The 19,547-nt window shown below is 38.0% G+C and overlaps 2 protein-coding genes across 2 annotated transcripts; one reads left to right on the plus strand and one right to left on the minus strand.

Moving 5' to 3' along the window:
* The first annotated feature begins 403 nt into the window (after window positions 1-403).
* Window positions 404-12,307, plus strand: LOC114142246 (glycoprotein endo-alpha-1,2-mannosidase-like protein). The gene is made up of 4 exons (XM_028013397.1): window positions 404-1,444; window positions 3,783-3,892; window positions 10,030-10,106; window positions 11,411-12,307. Exons 1-4 carry the CDS (start codon window positions 931-933, stop codon window positions 12,045-12,047), a joined length of 1,338 nt encoding a protein of 445 aa, XP_027869198.1. The 5' UTR covers window positions 404-930; the 3' UTR covers window positions 12,048-12,307.
* Window positions 12,308-14,830: 2,523 nt separating this feature from the next.
* Window positions 14,831-19,329, minus strand: yrdc (yrdC N(6)-threonylcarbamoyltransferase domain containing). The gene is made up of 6 exons (XM_028013398.1): window positions 19,069-19,329; window positions 17,354-17,549; window positions 17,097-17,211; window positions 16,884-17,003; window positions 16,677-16,807; window positions 14,831-15,655 (listed from the first exon to the last, which is right to left on the minus strand). Exons 1-6 carry the CDS (start codon window positions 19,283-19,285, stop codon window positions 15,586-15,588), a joined length of 849 nt encoding a protein of 282 aa, XP_027869199.1. The 5' UTR covers window positions 19,286-19,329; the 3' UTR covers window positions 14,831-15,585.
* Between the last annotated feature and the right edge of the window lie 218 nt (window positions 19,330-19,547).

Raw genomic sequence — 19,547 nt, forward strand, 5'->3', positions numbered from 1 at the left:
ACTAGAGTAGATTCTACTCACAGGACAGCATATTCCAGCTCTGCTTATTATTATTATTATTATTATTATTATTATTATTATTATTATTATTATTATTTTATAACAACTAATACATTTAAACATATTAGGGTACCCCCAGTACACTAAAGTGGTCCATGGGGTACCCTAATAAGGTACTGGGGCGACTGTTCCATGAAATGACCACTAGATGGCAGTAAGAGGAAATGCCTAAAGTTTTAACACTGTAAAACTTATTTAATTTTACGAAAAAAAGTGTAACACACACACACACACACACACACACACGCACACACACACACACACACACACACACACACACACCTACACACACAAAAAAAATTTTTTTTTGTCAACAACTGCATATACTTTTAAACCTTTATCCTCTGCTGTTTTGTTTCCTTCTCGTCTTTAAATGCTGATGCGATGTCCTGGGTGTGCAGCAAAGGAGGCTGAGGCTAAAGCATGACGAGCCAGGCCCCGCCCCTTTGGCGTCCAAAATAGAAACTGTAAACAAAAAGCAGCCAACCACAGAGGCTTTCAAACGCCGACACTGTGCAGCATCACTGCTGCTGTGGGACACCAGTCATGTGTTAGATGTTAGGCGAATGGAGCCGCTGCTGCTGGAGCTCAGAGCAAGAGGAAACATGAGCGCTGTCTGTTTTTGAAGGGTGATTTTGTCTTCTTGTTATTATTTTTGACGTTCCTGATCCAGATTAGCAAAATGAGAGAGAAGGGGAGCAAAAGAAAGTTAAATATCTCCCAAACAAATGCGCCAGGCTGTCTGCTGCGATCGAACTGCAGCCATGCATAGTTCAGCAGAATTTCTATCGGGACACTTACAGAGAGTTGTTTGCAGATTCTTAGTTGTGCTTCATCTGAAAACTGGTATATTTGCGCCGTTTTCATCCCATGCAACCCTTACCAACCATGGCAAGGCTGCGGAGGAAGGCTTGCGTTGCCCTGTTTCTTTTCACCCTCTTCATTTTCGGGTCTCTGATGGGACTGAGGACCCTGAAGCCTACTGACGGATTCTCGGATCTGGCTCCTGGCTTGGAGCTCTTGCCGATCTTAGGAGGGAGGATGTCCCGGGAAGCCACCGCGTCCCCAGTCGAAGCCCGCCCGCAAGGGGGAAACACAAAAGCAGTTCTGTCCAACTCTGGTCCAGAGGGGACAATATTCTACGATGTCCACATCTTTTACTACACTTGGTACGGCAGCCCTCATATGGACGGGAAATACATCCACTGGGACCACATCCTGGTCCCACACTGGGACCCCAAGGTCGCATCCAGCTACCCGAGGGGAAAACACATGCCGCCCGAGGACATCGCCTCCAGTTTCTACCCGGAGCTGAATTCGTACAGCTCCCGGGATCCGGACGTGTTGGAGTCCCACATGGAGCAGATCGGAGCCTCCGCGGCAGGTATGCAGCTCCGTGATGCTCCCTCGTTTGGTTTGGAGTTTCTCTTTACAAGTCTGATAGTACGCTGAACAGTTTCAGCACCACAAATAGACTGGACAGCTCCGCAAACTCTCAGTCGATCTATTCCTGCGCTTATTGCTCTCAAGGATTTACAATGAAGTGCAAAAGTGTTCGTATTTCTTAACTGCTTCACTATTTTCGCCATGTTACATTCCAAAACATGAATGTATTTTATTGGGATTTTATTTTTTAGACATATACAACTCTTCTATAAAGACTTCAGAGGTTTGGTAGAGAACATTGAGGAGTAAACATCATTACAAGGAACATAAAAGGGACCAGAAAGGTCAAATATAAAAAATGGTTTGCTTAGAAAACTAACGACCAAACTTTGAAAATCTCAAATTGCTCACAGCTGGAACAAAATGCTACAGCTCGGAATTGATCAAGTCTCGTCCTCCACTGGCTTTTGAAATCTCATAACAGTTTGACTCCAGCAAGGTGGTAGGAGGCTTTTCTTCAGCAGAGCAAAGCAGGTCAGAGTTGATGAGAAGATAAACCAAAAAACAGGGATATTCAGAAGACAACCTGTTAGAGACGTCAAAAAAGATACGGCAGAAATTTGTCTTCAAATAGGGGAACAATTTTAAACCAACAACCAGAGATACAATGAGATTTAGATGAAAGCATAGTTATGTTAGATGAGGACTAAGTTCAGACATAAATCCAGCTGAACCTGAGGCAGTACTTCAGTCGAACCGTAAAAGATAAAAAGCTCTAATCACAAAGGTGAGTCTACAAAGTATTGACTTTAGGGGCTAAATACAAGTCCATGCCAAACGGAAAATTTCTATTAGTGAAAAACACATCGATCATTTTTTTTCAACATCACAACATTGTGTATTTTTGGCTGTCACAATAAATACCAATAAAATGTCTTGAAGTTTGTTGTTGCACAGTGACAAAATGTGAAGCCCAATGCCTGCATGTTTTTACAAGGCACTGTAAATAGCCTCGCTTGAAAAGTAAAATAAAAAGAATCCATCAGCAGTAAAATGATACAAAGTATTAAATTATCAGCCAGATCCAGTGTCTCCAGTGTTGTGAACTTCAAGTACTTCTTGAAAAGTGTCATAAATTATAAATGCGTACATGCTGTTGCCTTTCCAAAAGCTTCTCCGACTCTAAAAGACATCTGAGGTCTGCTGCAGGGTGTCAAGTAACAGACTCGTGTGTTAGGCTACACGTGACAGACCCTGATGTTTCTGTCCCGCGGCTCACTGGGTTATTGTACACTATCCGGACTGATGAGCCCTTCATACAATCCTCTGAAAGCTCATCACTTTAACAGATGGACCAGTGGAGGGCTGGCTGCTAATGCTTAGTTAAAACAGCCCAATTAATTAGAAACATAAGTCAAACTATTAACACTTACGCTTGAGCTGATAAATGATATTCTGCCACATCAATGTCGACAGCGAAAATGAATAGGAATAGCCACATTGTTTATACACATACATATGAGAGAGTGTTGTACTGTAATAACTTTAATTTATTATTATTTGCATATCTGACGTGCCAGTTCCTGTCTGACGCCAGTGACCAATGTAGTAGCTATAAAGTACCTTCCATTTTTCATATTAGAACTTCAATTTGTATTGTATTGGGGCATTTATAGGCAATAGTGACACCAAACTTTTCTTTCCTTGCCATCTCTTTTTTTTGCTCACCGATGTGCATTGTTGTTTTTTTTTTTCTATAATGATTAAGAATACTTTCTCTTTTGACTATGGTTTTCTTCCCAAATATATTTTTTCATGATTAATAGTTGTTCAGCAAGATTCTCCAACCTGAGCTGAGGTTCTCTGCAGCTCCTCCAGAGTTACCGTTTAGCCTCTTACCTGCTTCTTTGATTTCTATTCTTCTTGAACTGATCTATTTAATGTGTTTCACTGAGCGAATGGAACAAGAAGAGGAACATAAAGAAAAGGAACATAAAAGATCTCTTCAATAATATTTTAAGTCATCGAGTGTGATATGATTGTACATGGAAAAAAAAATCAGGAAAATTTGAAGAGGTATGAATACTTTTGCAAGGCTCGGCTAAGTCCTTTTTCTGCCAGCATCAATGAAGGATTCTGCATTATGCTTTTAAGTGCATGAGCTGTCAAAGCGCCTAAGTGTGCTGAGAGATTTCCTCCTAAACGCGACATGACAGGCTTAGATGAGAAATGCAGATGAGTAAATATAAATACCATGACTACTAGATGAGCAGGATGAAAACATGAAGACGGAAGCGCAGACAGATTTCCAGCCTGAATCATCTCTGTGTTTCCAGGGGTTCTGGTGCTGTCTTGGTATCCTCCCGGCCTCGCTGACGACAACGGGGAACCCGCTGAGGATTTGGTGCCAGCTGTACTGGATGCTGCATACAGACACAGCCTGAAGGTAAAATGCATCAGCACATTTTGTGAGAGCGGAAAAAGTGCTGAAAACTGGTGGAAGAGAAGCTCTGAGAGGAGCAATGTGCTGTAAAACATGGCATTCTTCTATATTTTTCACTGTGTATATCAAATTTGTTATTGCAAGAGTGAAGGTTTAATTTCTTTATTGATTGTGCTATTTAAAGTCGACACCTGCTGGTGGACAAGGTCATATTTCATCATTAATGCAGCTAAAGATTTTCCATCATTCTTAACCTTTAATCATGTGGATTCTTACTGAACAGAGCAAAAATAGGCCTATTTTTGCTTCTGTTCACATTTTAATTAGCTCTTTACCTCTGACACAGAAAAGATGAACCCCAAATCTGTTAAAAATATGGTAGTGCTGATACAAAAATGTCATTTTTAAAGATAAAACTTTTTAGTTTCTAGTAAAACTACACTGGTAATAAGAACAATGAGGCACTGGTTCAGATAATATATAATTTATAATATAATGTTATAATGCTGGACTTGATCAAATACAGTAACTGCATTATGATCTTCCTTCTCCTCCACCCAATCAGCTTGTGAGCAGAAGAACAGGTTCAGTTTATTGTTGAGCAGGAAAAAATAAAAATAAACAAATTGCTCTTTGCAATTTTAATTTAAAAAATTATAATTAAAGCCTTGTGTCCCCCTGAATACGTTCAACTTGACATTATTTAAATGATTTATTTTTAACATTCTTTAGCGTGTAACATTGTGTTAAAAAATGATAACGATGGACCAACCTAAAAGTATCATAAAACATGTCCATGGCTCTCAGAGCCTTCTCCTATTGAGTAACAGAGAATTGGACACTTACAGTTTATTTGCATTGATTTACAGAAGTGGACAAACCCCAACCAACTTCAGCAACACTACGGTCACATTTGGAATCATAGAAACTCCTTTTTGTCTTAATTCATATTTGGCCTAAAAAAACCCATAACTTTTATATTATGGTTCTAATTATTGCACTTTATTTTTATATTAGTAACTGATATGAACATAAATGAAAGTATGTCACGCCTACCTTCCTATCATTTTAAAATACTGCACTCGTTAATAATGTGCACTGTCTGACAAATAGACTAATACAGTATATTTGTTCCCACACGCAGTACGCCAAATGTGAAGATTCATAATTGGAAACCAGGTTTATGAAGCATTAGCAACCTGTGAACAGCTGCAAACTGTATCTGAGTGGAGCTGTCGGTGATGAACTCCAGTTGGTAGAGCTGTGAAAATGAGGGTGGAAGTTGTTTTTAATCGCACAGAAATTCTTACATAAGATTGGAAATGCCATATTCAAATTGATGCAGGAAAGAGTTTCTCATAGTTCAAAGTGACTCTGAGAACATCATTAGACGTCAACAATTCCTGAAATGCTTGAGCTGTTTTACTCTGATGTCCATTCTCCTGAACTTACACATAAAGATGTTGTTTTTATGACATTTTTTTAATGTCATCCAGTTATTTTGGCTTATATAGACTAGAAAAATAAAGTTGAAACAAGACATTTACATGGGCTAAATAGAGAGACACACAGGCACAATCAAACATTATGGCCTTTATTTTCAGACGTCAGAAAAAATTAAATAGTCCTGAACTATTTTAGCTGCCTGATTCCAGTTAGAGTATTGAATATTCACAGATAAACATCGACTTGTAAGGGTATAAAGTTCATGTGAGGAAATCGTTGAGAACAGAGGGAATGGAGGGAAAAGCTGTTGTAACATAAAAAATATAACAAAGCCTATAGTTTACACATTACAGAATGTAATATAAAAAGGTACAGACACTTTGCAAGGAAGTGTGCATTTGCAGAGTTCCTTAATGTAATGATCTTTGATTGCAATTGTATCCCTTTTAGACAACTGTCATGAAGAAAATCTATACTACTTGAATTTCAAAAAACTAATTGTTTTTAAAAATTGGTGATATAATTATGAAGATGAATGATGGTGATGCAATCCCGGAAAATGACAGTTCATATCCTCACATGAGCATCCTGATAGTTCATTTTTCAGCACAGATAAGAGTCCTCTCTATGCAGAGCTCTAGTGAGAAGCAATGGACTCAGGCCAGACTGTCAGATTTTATATCACATTTATGTCTTCAGTTATCTGGCTGGAGGCAAATAAATAAAGTAACTCCGGAGAGACAAGACAAGAACTACCAGAATAGACATGCAACAGTGGGCTTGTGAGGGTTTCACACATAATGCTGTCAGGAACAAAGCTAACAGATAGGGTTTATCACTATGATTTGCTGTCAGCTCTGCTCTGGTCAGTGTGGCATTTTCATTGAATGCAAGTGGAAAACAATAAGTGACATGCTTCAAAGCATTTTCATTCTGCAACATGTCAGCATCGTATTGAATCAGGAATTTTTTTCTTATAAGCTTGTGAATAAAAAAAAAAAAAACATAATGCAGTTTTTCTAAGTATCCTCCTACCAAGCTTCTTTCACTCTTTCTGCAGAGAGAAACATTTATTTTTGGACTGCTTCGTTTTGTGCAGTCTCAGAATTTCAGAGTGCAGAGTGCAGAATGTTGGACTGAACCTTTTTTCCTGGGCTCAAAGAATCAAAAAAAATAAAAGACAAGTGAGGATGGTGAATGCAACACTTTGGTGTGAGTTAGTATACTAACTCACACCAAAGTTGTAAGTTTCAGCATGAATGTTTTGATTTATAGAGTAGAGTAAATCCAAAGATAAATTAAAACATATGCACCTAATACTTAAAAAAATCACATATATTCATTCCACCTTCCAGAAGAACATCTAAAATAAATCTTAGGATAGGATATTAATGCAGATGATGAGTGGGTGTAAACTTCTTTCAGAAAAAAGTATGTTTTTGAAACTAAATATTGACATAAATGGCCAGGCACTGATGATTTGAAGGGACAAATTTGCATTGCTCTCTGGCTTGTAATAACATTTTGCTGGACAAAAGAAAAGGAAAAACTTCTGTACACTCGACACCAATCATTCCAGCAATCCCACACTACACACCTAAAAAAAAACCCTTCACCTATCTTTGGGTAACGTTACAAAAGAAACCAATGGAGTTTTCATTATATAAGGTGAAAGGTATTTTCAGCAGCTCCCACACACAGCTTGCGTGTTGTGCACAGTAGAGTTGGAAAGCTCTAAAGCACAACCGCTGCTGCTGCTGATTCTCGACCTCAGCTCGAACCGGCGCCGAAATAGTCTCTCCGCCCAAGGGAGTGCATGGGGGTGGTTTGGTGGGGACAGGGTTTGTGGTGGTGGGGTGTCCTGGGAGCTGGGTGCAGGGAGGAAATGAGCAGAGGTGAAGTGAGCATCAAAGGTCCCATGAGTCAGTTTGTGCCTCTGAACAATCTGCACCCTGAGGGGCTATAAAAGTTCTGTCTCGTAAGTAGGCCATGTCAAGTGCACAGGGGAATACGGCCCCTGGGTGCCCTGTGATCAGACAGACTGTTTTATTTTTGTCTCTGGATGACAAAATTTTTTTCTTGTGTGACCCATTGTTATTGTGTCTGTCCACAGGGTGTGACCACAAAAGAAAGTGGCACTCTCAATTACAGAAATGTCCTAAGCTTAGTTGAAATGTATCTAATTATTGCAAAGATCTGTAGCTTTGTGTTTGCCCTAATCCCTCCCTTTGTGCTTTCTGCATGAGATGGCATTAAATTCTTCCCTGCTCAGCATAAATCATGCTGCAGTTGTTCCAGGGTCATGCTGTCAGTGTTTATGAAGTATAATAATGCTTGAACTCATTTACTTAAAATTTACAGGAAATTTATTGGGCAGTATTTGGGGAAATTAGTACTGTAGCGGGTCTACTCCTAGCTGCAGAGAAACAGATTTGTGTCTCCCCTTTGGGTGATAATCATGTGGCTTTATATCCTCAGCTTCTCAGAAGAGGTTCACACTAAAGTCTCACAAAGTCCAGAAAGTTATGGCTTCATAAACTTAGATTCAAAGCTATGATTTATACTTTTCTAAGGTCTGCAGTTACAGAGAAATCAAAGCAACAGTTTTGTCGCCCATAAAGCCTGTCAGAATCCTGACAGATCATTCACAGGGTCTACAAAAGTCCTTCACACCATTTTCGTCACAATACAGCAGCAAATTTCATATTATTTCTATGTTTTATATTTTGATATTCCAACACAAAGTGTAAATGTCTGGTTATGTACATTTTCCTCCATAAGTCAATACTTTGAAGAACAATATTCTCTGTTCACTGCAGTTCCTCCGGCTTTACTCCACTGCTCTTGGCTGCTTCTCTAATTAATGCTGGCTGAACGCTCTCTGTAAGTTAACATTTCTGTGGAAGCAAATATCCTGCTCCTTGCAGATTTCTCTTCTTGTGTCAAACGAACATGAGTCAGATCAACAAATGAATATTAATAGTTAAGCATGGACAATAATGCGGATTTTAAATGATGACCGTTTCATTAAGAGGAAAATGGCTATCAAAACAAAGCTGGCCCAGTTTGAAAAAGTAATTTGCCCCTGAAAGCAGCCAACTGCTATCAAGCATGCAGGATAACTGGCAATGAGTCTTCTACATCACTATGGGGTATTCTGACCCATCCTATCCAGACTTTTACAAGGCAACGTTTGGTTTGTTCTCTTTACATTCACTCAGACGGGACTTGCTGGTATGCTTTGGATCATTGCTTTGCTACATGACCTAAATACGCTTGAGATTAAGGTCATAAACTAATGACTGGACATTGTCCTTCAGGATTAACAGAATTCATGGTTCCAATAATGACCACATATTCATCAGGTTCAAAAGTAGCAATGAGGACTTGGACCATTATGCTATGTTTAACTGTCTGTATTGATATTATTATTATTATTATTATTTACTGGAAAGTGTTAGCTTTGTGTCAGATGTAAAAGTTTAGCGTTTTTTCACAATACAGCCATGTCTTGACAGGTTGGCAGTTGGCCCAAATGATTTCCATTTTTAGATGAGATGCTTTGGTTTGTTTTAAAATGAACCACGCTTTATATTTCACAGATGGATCTATACTGGGACTAAACTGAACTCTACAAATTAAGTGACTGGGTTTTCTTTAGGGGCATCAGAGTAAATAGACTGAATGTAAATAAGCATCACACCTTTCATATTTTTTTTGTAAAGCAGCTTCAAAACTGGATATCATTTTGTGTGAAAGATACTTTTTTAAGGCACTATGCAAACATCCGCTTAGTTTCTTAGTGGACTTATGATGAATGCCATGTTGACAGTGGTTTCCAGAAGTGCTCCATATTTGTAATACAGACTCCCACTTTGCCAAACAACAGTGATGTGCTTCAAAATCTAGCAAAGATTACATCTGATATAACACCAATGATGTACTACACGCTCCACGGTACTTAAGGCTGAGCCCAGCTTTCTCACTGAGCTCCCTTCATGACATCCATTTAGTCACTGCTGTCATTTTAAAAGGCCATTTTTCTCCTCACATTGTTCTCTGTGGATTTTCACTGCTTTTAAAGTGGTGTTTCAATCTGAATTATGCATCATCAAACTCACTGAATTTTCACTCCTCCTTTAAAATATTCAGCTTTAGCACCTTTTGTGTACACGCCATTTCAGTTCTTTTGTAATATCACAGCTTTTTACTTTGCCATTAACTGAAAATTGATGTTTCTCTTAAAACACGGAAGTGTCTCAGAGGCCTTCCCAGGGGGTTCTGCGCGGGATAAAAAAATATATGTATACATTGTTGGGGAATTTGACATGAAAGCACAGGAGTTCAGTTAGTAGTTATTTTCTTTTTGGAATTATTGCCACAAAAATGCTATAATATGCTACAAGGCAACATGAAGCGAATGTTCTTTATGCTTTTTTAACTTGGGGCAAAATCGTAACTTTGTTTTGAAGAAAAAGCAGTGGTAAAAGGATTTCTAAGTCTGATTACATTCAATAAAATTTGACTTTAAAAGCCTTATACTGAGTTATTTCTGCTTAACCTCAGTAATACATTACTTTTAGCCCTATGCTCAAAAAGGTTAGCTATCTAAGGATCACTTAGATATTGGCAAAAGTTTGGACTGTGATATCAGTTAAAACACAATATGTATTCTCTCGTGTGCTTTTTTTCAGGTTGCATTTCAGATCCAACCCTACAGAGGAAGAAATGACCAGACTTTGCACGACAACATCAAGTACATAATTGACAGGTAGGTGCTTGTCTGGCTGCGCTTCATCACTGATGCAACTCAAACAGAAATCCATTAGATTTGCATGCATGGCTGAGGGAACAAGGGTCAAAACATAGAAAGACTTTTAGGTTGTTTTTCTAGATTATATAAGGCCAGGTTCATGACTTATAAATGGGTTCTTGATATGAAAGCAGTTTTCTTTTCAATCTTTTAGTATCAAAGAGGGCATAAGGAAAAGTGTGCATAAAGTACACTCTTAATTCAAAGCCCCCAACTTAAACCAAACTCTTACAGTTGTGCTGAAAATTGACATATTTTACCAAAGTTGGTGAGGATGTGTCAGGTAAAAAATGTACACCTTTCATTTGCTGGCAAATAAACTGTAAAGTAGTCTTTACTACTCTGTCACTGAAGGCGAATATTAATGTTTCAAATAACAGCAGACATTTCTATCATCTGACAATATAGCTCTTTGCATTAAAGCACTTACAATCACTAAAAGCAATCCAAAGATTCATCACACTTCATCAGCATGGGGAACTGATGTAAAAGTTGTTCAGTAGATATTTAGTGACAGCCTTTACAAAGAGTTTAAGCCTCAAAAGATAATTGCTGAAGAAGTTAGCAATTCACAGAATTCTGTATTTAGGCAAACTATAGAAACGTTGCGTGGAAATAGAAGGTGTGGTATAGAAACAAAGGTGAGGTGCACATGCAAGACGGATAATCAAAGCCTTTTGAGGAGGATGAAGGAAAATCCTTTCAAAAATTGTGGAGAATCACAAAGCGTGTTCCACTTGCTTCAAGAAGCACCTCAAACTGATAAAATCAATACATGGGCAAAAGTATCTGGCACCTTTCTACAATGCCATATGTACCAATATCTAGTTAAATGGCCATAATCAGCTTAATTTGCCCACAAAATCACTTTGCCTAAAATCCAGAGAATGAAGTATTCAACAGGAAGATGAGAGACAGCAGAGCCAATAATGCAGACGAACTGAAGGTCAGTATTAAATAAACCTCAGCACAGCCAGTTTGATGATTTACCACACTGTTGCGGTAATTCATGCAAATGGAGCCCAGACTTAGCATTGAGTTGTAATAACAACATCGACGCGTTTTCATCGACGGCTGACAATTTAGAAAAATCATTTGTAATCTTATGTAATATTCTAACTGACCTCAGGGCTTTTATTTGCTGTAAACTGCAACAGAAATGCTTGAAATGTATCACTCTGTGCGTAATGTTTGACTTTTTGAATTAAATTACTGAAATAAATTGCCTTGCTGATGTTTTTTTCACATCCTCGTCTCTGAAGGTACGGTGATCATGGGGCCTTCTACAAGTTCACTTCCAGCACAGGGAAGAGTCTTCCTCTCTTCTACATCTATGACTCCTATCTGACTCCACCAGAGTCCTGGTCTGAATTTTTGACTCCCACCGGCTCCCACAGTGTGCGCGGCTCCCCATACGACTCCATGTTCATCGCTCTGATTGTTGAGGAGCGTCACAAGCATGACATCCTGGCAGGTGGCTTCGACGGAATGTACACTTACTTCGCCTCCAACGGCTTCTCCTTCGGCTCCTCCCACCAGAACTGGAAGGCCATTAAGGCCTTCTGTGACGGGAACAATCTCCTTTTCATCCCCAGCGTTGGGCCGGGTTACATCGACACCAGCATTCGACCGTGGAACAACCACAACACTCGCAACAGGGTGAACGGTCGATACTACGAGACGGCTCTGCAGGCGGCACTCAATGTGAGGCCGGAGATCGTCACCATCACGTCTTTTAACGAATGGCATGAAGGGACGCAGATAGAGAGGGCCATGCCTAAGAAAACCGTGACCCGTGTGTACTTGGACTATCAGCCACACGGACCTGAACACTATCTGGAACTGACCCGCCGCTGGGCCGAGCAGTTCAATAAAGAGAAGCAGCAGTGGCTGATGTGAGCTTTAAACAGAATTATGCTCCACAGCATCAGAGTGATCATGGTGGCAACAAATGCTCATTTTTGTGACTAAAACACAGTGTTCCGGGTCTTTTGGGAAAACGCTGAGAGAAATTTTTGCTGAATACTCTAATAGTCCAGGACTCTGAAATGGGCATGTCGTATTTGTTCTCGCGCCTCTTAATCAAAAACAAAATGTGAAGTCTATCTCCACAGCGTACAGTTTTTCTCTTAATCACTAAAGGATTTTAATTGACTTGACTGAGATTATTTTTTTGTTTGTGCATGACTTGATTTGTATCACTTCTCTTAGACTAAGGTGTGGAGTTGAACATTTACTTGAAAACAATACAGAAGAAAATCACATTTATATATTAAACCGATGAAACATCTAAATTAAGAGCATTCTTAGCCTTTATGTGGAATAACCATACAATATAAAACTTCAATAAATTAAAAAAAACCAAGAATCAGATTCACAAGCTTTGGTATATGTTAATTCACAAAGGATCAAATTGTCCCATAGCATCCCCATTATGTGCTTCATATAGCCATCAGGAAGGTTATTTAACCTGTGGCAGAAATTATTTAAATTGGTTGGTTTTCTGACATTGATCTAGCCATTGAGCCTCGTCCAGGTGTGCACAAAGTGTGGCCTGAAAAATTATGTGCTGCTCTGAACCGCAACTGAAGAAGGATACAAGTTGGGCAGGACAGCACAGATGATTAAAGTAGATTGGCATTTTAAAAAAAGTTTTAGGAGGAGATTTTCGCTGATAATAAGAAATCTTCTTTAAATTGAGAATGTTGAGTACAATACAAATTATTCATATTTTATCAAAAACGAGATTAGCATTTCTTATTACAAATATATCATCTCTGGCTCACGAGTCAGTATGAGGCTAGCCAACATTTGAACAATGTAGAAAGTGTTGAGAGGTGATATCATCATGGTGTGGGATTTACTTCCAGAGACGCATAGAAAAATGAAAGAGAAGGACTTCTTTCAAATTCTTGAATTTCACCTCAGCTTAGCAGATAGAAGATTGAAACTTGGACATAATGGGGTATCCCAACAGGGTAAATGATCCTGAATACACATAAAAACCTGCATTGGAAGGCATAAAGCAGGCTGACATTAAGAGAATAGCCATTTCAACAAGGACCTCAGTGTTGTTAAAAAAATGTGCTGACTTTGTGCCAGGAAACCAATCACATTAAATGAACTCGAATTCTGCCAAGAAAAGCGGCGAAACATGCCACCGCAGTTATGCCAAGAGAATGTTGATGACTACTAAGACTGTAAGATGGAGGGACAATGTTAGTGTGCATGTCTGAAAGAAATGTTTTTTATCTCTGAGTGAGTCACAGGTTATTGGAGACCATCTCTGCCATGACAGTAAAATAAATACAGAGCACTAGTAGCAAGTCAATGACAGGCCCAACACACAAATCTATTCACCATTTATATACAACGACTTAGAGGTAATTTACCTCAATACCACATCACTTCTGTTTTTTCTTCATCTGTTAGCAGAGGAACCTGCTGCCCTACATTTACCTGATGTCTTTCTTTCCCTCCAAAACAGTTAAATCATCAGCATTGTCTGCTGAATGCAGAGTGACACTAATCAACCTGGATGGGAGGTGGCATAACACAAGAATATTGTCATCAGTACAATTCAAATTTAAATTTAAAAACACTTCATTTTTCACAAAGGGTAATTTAATTGTTCCTCAGGTAAGTAAAGCTCAGTTAAAGTGTCTATAAATATTTTTATCTTCTACTCATTTTTTGTATAAGAAAAAGATGCACAAGACTAACAGTATCTTTTACTTAGCAAAAGAAGATTTAGTAGCTTATCAATGCTACAGTTGCTTGGGTTTTTTACAATTAAAAAAAAGGACTTTGATATCTGTTAAAGCAAACCTTTCTGAATCAGCTGTTTGGGCTAACTTTAGTTTGGCTCTTTTGTGTATTGACTGATTTTCCACAAGGTCAGCATCAACAACTGATGTTGTTTGTAACACTTTCTTGTGAACTTTTAAAGTAATTATGAGCAATGTACCTCTAGATTGTCTAAAGGTCTTTCATACTTTTAGTTGACTTTTGTTTTTACTCAAACACTCCAGAAGGATAGGCTATTTATAGTTGAGACACTAAACTCTGTCCTAAAAATCCCCCTGGAAACAAATTTCTCTTAACACATTAACCACATTACAGTCAACTTATGAAATAGTCCATTTTTAAATACTGATTTTCAAGCAATTTATTAGTCATCAATAAAAAGATAATTGGCGAATACTTGGCGTACAGCAAACTATTGCCTCTGACATATTTTATAACAGGAATTTTAAAGCAATAGTACAACAGTAGTTGGATTTTTGCCTTATGTCACACACACAAAGTATCCAAAGATACCACGTGACTGCTTGAAGAGTTACAGTATGTGTTCTGTTTTAACTCAAGTTTTAGGTTGGGTAAGCTGGTATTCAAAGACTGCATTCAAACAAAATTCAACAAATTCTATATATATATATATATATATATATATATATATATATATATATAATTCAGACCTGGAATATGAACAAATTTCTAACAATTAAAAGTTAGAAAGATGAACATAGTCATCACTGTCCACGTCAGGCTCACAGTCTGTCATAGAAGTTTAACTTTGGCACAAAATACTTTAATCTTTCGGAAATCAAAATTAATAATCCTTCTTGTTTCATTTGACGTTAACAAAAAACGTAAACAACACTGGAATAATTTTTTTTTTTTGTGAAATCCATACGTTATGTGATTTTATTGTCCATGAATATTCGTCGAGAAATATGTACTTTATATAATCTTTAAAATGTTAGCAAAAATAATTTTAAAGGCTTATAAAGTTTTTAATATACAGTTAAAAGATAAATAAAGCTTTTATTATAGTAATATATTAAACAGATGATGAAATTAAGATACAAAAAAACCCCAGGTCCAATTTAGGATGAAAGTAGACAAATGGAACAACAATTGGTACAAAAAAGAGGAACTGGAACAGCATCTAATAGATTATTAAAATTAATAACTATAGAGCGAATTTGAAACTGTCAGGTATAAAATATCTGTGGCCGAGTTACAATAAAACACAATTTATTGAAGTCTAATCCTTTCACTGTGCTACAAAGGATAATTTAGGCACACAGTAAAAACTTTCACAACATGAAGAGATTTAAAGAGAAAAATATTACAGAAGATTCAGCTTACTTCATTTATTGAATTCCTGAATAAAGAGACATGTTGAACCTCTACACCACATCATGATCAGAGGTTAAGCAAAAAATAAAAATAAAAAATAAAAAATTACAAAAAGAAAAAGCAACTCTCAGTTTAAGAGAGCCACCATCTGTGATGACAGACTTAGGTTTTCCCTACATGTTTTGTTTTCCATGGGAACGTCCAGCTCTTACATTCTTACTTCCCTGAGTACCTTTGGGTCAGAACAGGTTGTGCGTCTTAGCGTGCGTTTGGAGTGCGTAGGGTTTAAAGGTCATTCCTCCTTTGAGTTCTCCGACAGTCCGTATTTATGCTCCAACACGTCAAGCGTGGCAGAAAGGGCACTGAAAACAGAATTAGGGTCATTTGTCGTTTAACACACCAAGTCCACTTCAGAGGGAGCGTTGGAGGTTTTAGGAGAGGGGGACGGCGATGGAGCTCAGAGTCAGAGAGGCAAAAATAAACACAATGTGACGAGCTGACTCTGTGGTATTTAATCCAAGCTGGCAGGCATTTGTGGGGAGCCTGTAGTAAGCTGAGGTTATGTTTTATCAGAGTAATTAATGTCAAACTGCTGATTAAAGTATGTCCTTAACTTTAATTGAAATTCCTATTCACAGCAGGATTTTTACTGAGTACATTGTAACAATGTTGTAGTGAATTTTTATGAGAAAATAATATGAGCTCCTCTGTAAAATCCACACATCTGAAGCCAGTTTGCTTAGTTTAAAACTTTAAACACCTGTTTTAGAACATTAGACCACACTCTATTAATAGGAATTAATCTGCATAAATAAGAAAGGATGATGTGTTTGGAAATCCAGAAATGATTACTGCAGTTATTACCTAAAATAATACAGCAGAATTTCTACTAATTCTAGTGCTACTAATCATTGCTCAGGACATTTATTGGTACCCCTAGTAAAAATGCATAGAAAGCCTTAAATTCAAGTATAGCATTTTCTCACACATGTGAAATGGGAAAAAAAACTTTGAGTATATTCATTCACAGAAAAAATAAATAAATTGTCAGCAACAGTGGCACAATTATTATTATTATCCCTGTTGTCAATGTTGTACTGTCAACATTGAAGTTGACCATTTCACTTCATTCAATTTCTGCAGATCATCACTTCTGCTTCCCTGACTTCTGACTGTCTATGTATTATGTCTGTGATGGGCTAAATGTTAGCAGAGTGGGGAGCACTTGGTAAAAGGAAGCAAATATTAAGGGTGCTAATAAATGTGACAACCCTATCCCTCTACAGAAAAATCTAAACTTTGAGTAGAGAATGTGGTAGTAGTGAACAAAACTTCAAACAGCAATACTTAATCAAAAAACAACAACAACAAAAAAAAACTTACCAGCCTGGTCTGATGACTCTGTATTTATCAAGTATCGACAGATCAATCACAGTTGACCCCTGCCGGGTCTGGTCTCCTATTGGTCCTCCATCCACCACCACAGCTAGTTTTGACCAGAGCTCCTGAAACTCCTTTAACAGGAAAACAGCCATATTCCGCTTACCAAATGCTGCACATGCTTCAAAAAACAATGTTTCTGAGACTTACATGTACTTCCACTGTGCTGGTATTTGAGCTGATGTTGGCACTTGTTAGTGCCAATGGTTCCCCACACATCTGGCAGAGGGGCCTCATAAAGGCATGATCAGGAATACGAACGCCTACAAGCTAAAGGACAAAACAATAACAGCTGACAGCCTACAAGGACACATCACTTGGGATTTTATTTAAATGCTTGTCCAACTAAAGAAGAAGACTTACTGAAGTAAAAGGATTGAGATTTGTATTCAGCTTTTCAGATCTTTCAAACACAAGAGTGACGGGACCAGGCAGTAAATCACCTAGAAGATCCTCTTTCACCTTCACCTTACAGTAGCTACTCAGGAAACAAGAGGTTAGTGGTTCCCTACTTCTTTAATAACTAAACAGAACATGCAGTGATTTCATGAGTCCAAAAGAGAGAATTAAAGGACTCTCCTAAGTCAGAGTCTAATCAGAACTGAGATCAGCACACTCACTGATAGATATCCTGAATTTCTCCAACACAGATCGCCAGCGGCTTCTGTCCGTTCCGTTCTTTCACTTCGTAGATTTTTTTGACAGCCTCAGAGTTTTGGGCCAAACACGCCAGACCGTAGATAGTGTCTGTCGGCACTGCAACAATGTGACCGTCTTTCAGAGCTTTCACTGTGCAGCTCAGGATTTCAGCGTCATCTGAGAGGAAACAAAACCGTAAGCAGATATAATCAATAGCATGATCTACAGCTCTGATGAAAAGTTTACTTTTGCTTGTCACTGGCATTAATAAATACATTTTTGGGCCTTTATGGGTGCATTGATCCATCTTTTGATCTTTTCCTCAGTAAAAGATGGATCATTATATTAACTGTCATTGAAAAATATATACATAACCACCCCTACAGTTTTTGATTAGTTATCCTATAGCAAATTGCACCTACACTTTTTATAGCAATTCCCCTGCTACATTCAGTTTGGCCTGAATGGGAATCAGAACCAGTTCCAGTTTAATGGCCAAGATAGTGTGCACAAACAGAGAATTTGACTTCAGTTTCACACGTTCACAGCATACAGACATTAAAGATGAATATATAAACCTAAGAAGAGATAACAAGATGAAACAAACAATTACATACACATATGGGGATGTACAATGCAAAACTGCTGGAGCCATGAGTTTCTTCAAATAAGACTGGAAAATCACTTGTTCAGAGTTACCTTTGATTGTAGATTAATTGTAGTTTTCTTTACAATATTCTATGATAATTTTTATGTCAACATTTAAGAAAATGTAAAGTTTCTTGTTTTACGTTTTCGTCCCGTAAAGCATCTTGAATTGCCTGTTACTGAAATGTACTTAAAGCAGATGGGTGACAGCAGCCGATCACATTGTGTAAAATTCACACAGACTCAACAAAATTAGACAACAGCGGATTGGAAAAACATGGACTCCTCTGATGATCAAATGATAGTCAAAGGTTGCCGTAAAAACAACATGAAACCGCAGATCCAGCCTGCCTTGTGTCCATGGTTTATGCTGGTGGTAGCATAATTGTTTCGGGAGATTTTTCTTGGAACAATTTGAAACCCAAAGTTTAAAGGACATTACTATTCTTTAAGGTACATTATGTATTCTATTTGAGCATTTCTGCTCACCATCTCCATCCCTATATGAGTCACAAAGCTCAAATCATAGCAAACCGGTTTCTTGAACGTGACAGTAGGTTCACAGTGTTCTGCAGTAGCTGTGCTGCCTATATATGCAAAACAGCAACAGAGTGATGACACCATACCAACAAGTAACTAACAAAGTGACCACTGAGTATGTATTTTTGTCTAAAAAGTTTGTGAATACCCTGACGCCGTGAAACCTTAGCAATATGGTCACCGTGAGAATGGCATAACATTCAAGCTAAACTAAACATGGAAATAACAGACTGGACACAGTTATTGCTTAAAAAGTTATTTCCATTTTCCAGTATTACGGTAAGACAGAGATTTCATCTTTAATTCACTTTGCCTTCGCAATGCTTGACTGAAAAGGGTCCTTTAGATAAAAAATAAATAAATAAATACAATCAAAGTTAGCAACACTTTCAGAAAGCTAACGTGTTTTTTGGTCAAAAGTATGTGTGTTAGTTAAACTCTCCCCCGCTCAGCTACATCTACAATTTATATAAACTGACTGGGATACTCTTTTATTCCGAGTAGGTACCTGTTTGGGTCTCTCGATGAACCGTCGGCCCGTTGGAGTTTGGCGGGTACAAGCGGAGCAGTTTAGTCTTCGGTTCTTTACACATTTCGGTTCCGAGTCGACCAGCGACCGCTGAACAGTGAGATCCTCTATATTTGATCAACCCAGCAGCGACAAATCCAAACGAACGCATAAAATCAAGCTGAACTGAAACACACGCCGGATATTCCACTAACATGGAGCATGTTGATGCCTGATGCAATGACAGAGATTTTCCGGGTTACGCCTCTAAATTATGACGTCACTTTGTTTTAAAGGCACAACTGCCTATTTGACTAGAAACAAACTTGACAAATCAGACAAGTTCTTTCATTACACTATTTTGTTCATGTTTTTTTTAACAACACAAAAAGAACAAAATTAAAAAGAACATAAAAGTATTTTTCAAAGTCAGATAACTATTTAATTATTTATTACCCTAAAATTCACTTATTAAATCC

This window comes from Xiphophorus couchianus, chromosome 3 (assembly GCF_001444195.1).
Source record: "Xiphophorus couchianus chromosome 3, X_couchianus-1.0, whole genome shotgun sequence".
NCBI lineage: Eukaryota > Metazoa > Chordata > Actinopteri > Cyprinodontiformes > Poeciliidae > Xiphophorus > Xiphophorus couchianus.

Coding starts and splice junctions, on each gene's coding strand:
- yrdc (XM_028013398.1), bottom strand. CDS start 19,285: ATGTTAGTGGAATATCCGGCGTGTGTTTCAGTTCAGCTTGATTTTATG. Junction 17,004..17,096: donor ATCTCAATCCTTTTACTTCA/GTAAGTCTTCTT, acceptor TTTGTCCTTTAG/CTTGTAGGCGTTCGTATTCC. Junction 16,808..16,883: donor CCAGCACAGTGGAAGTACAT/GTAAGTCTCAGA, acceptor TTCCTGTTAAAG/GAGTTTCAGGAGCTCTGGTC.
- LOC114142246 (XM_028013397.1), top strand. CDS start 931: ATGCAACCCTTACCAACCATGGCAAGGCTGCGGAGGAAGGCTTGCGTT. Junction 1,445..3,782: donor GATCGGAGCCTCCGCGGCAG/GTATGCAGCTCC, acceptor CTGTGTTTCCAG/GGGTTCTGGTGCTGTCTTGG. Junction 10,107..11,410: donor ATCAAGTACATAATTGACAG/GTAGGTGCTTGT, acceptor TCGTCTCTGAAG/GTACGGTGATCATGGGGCCT.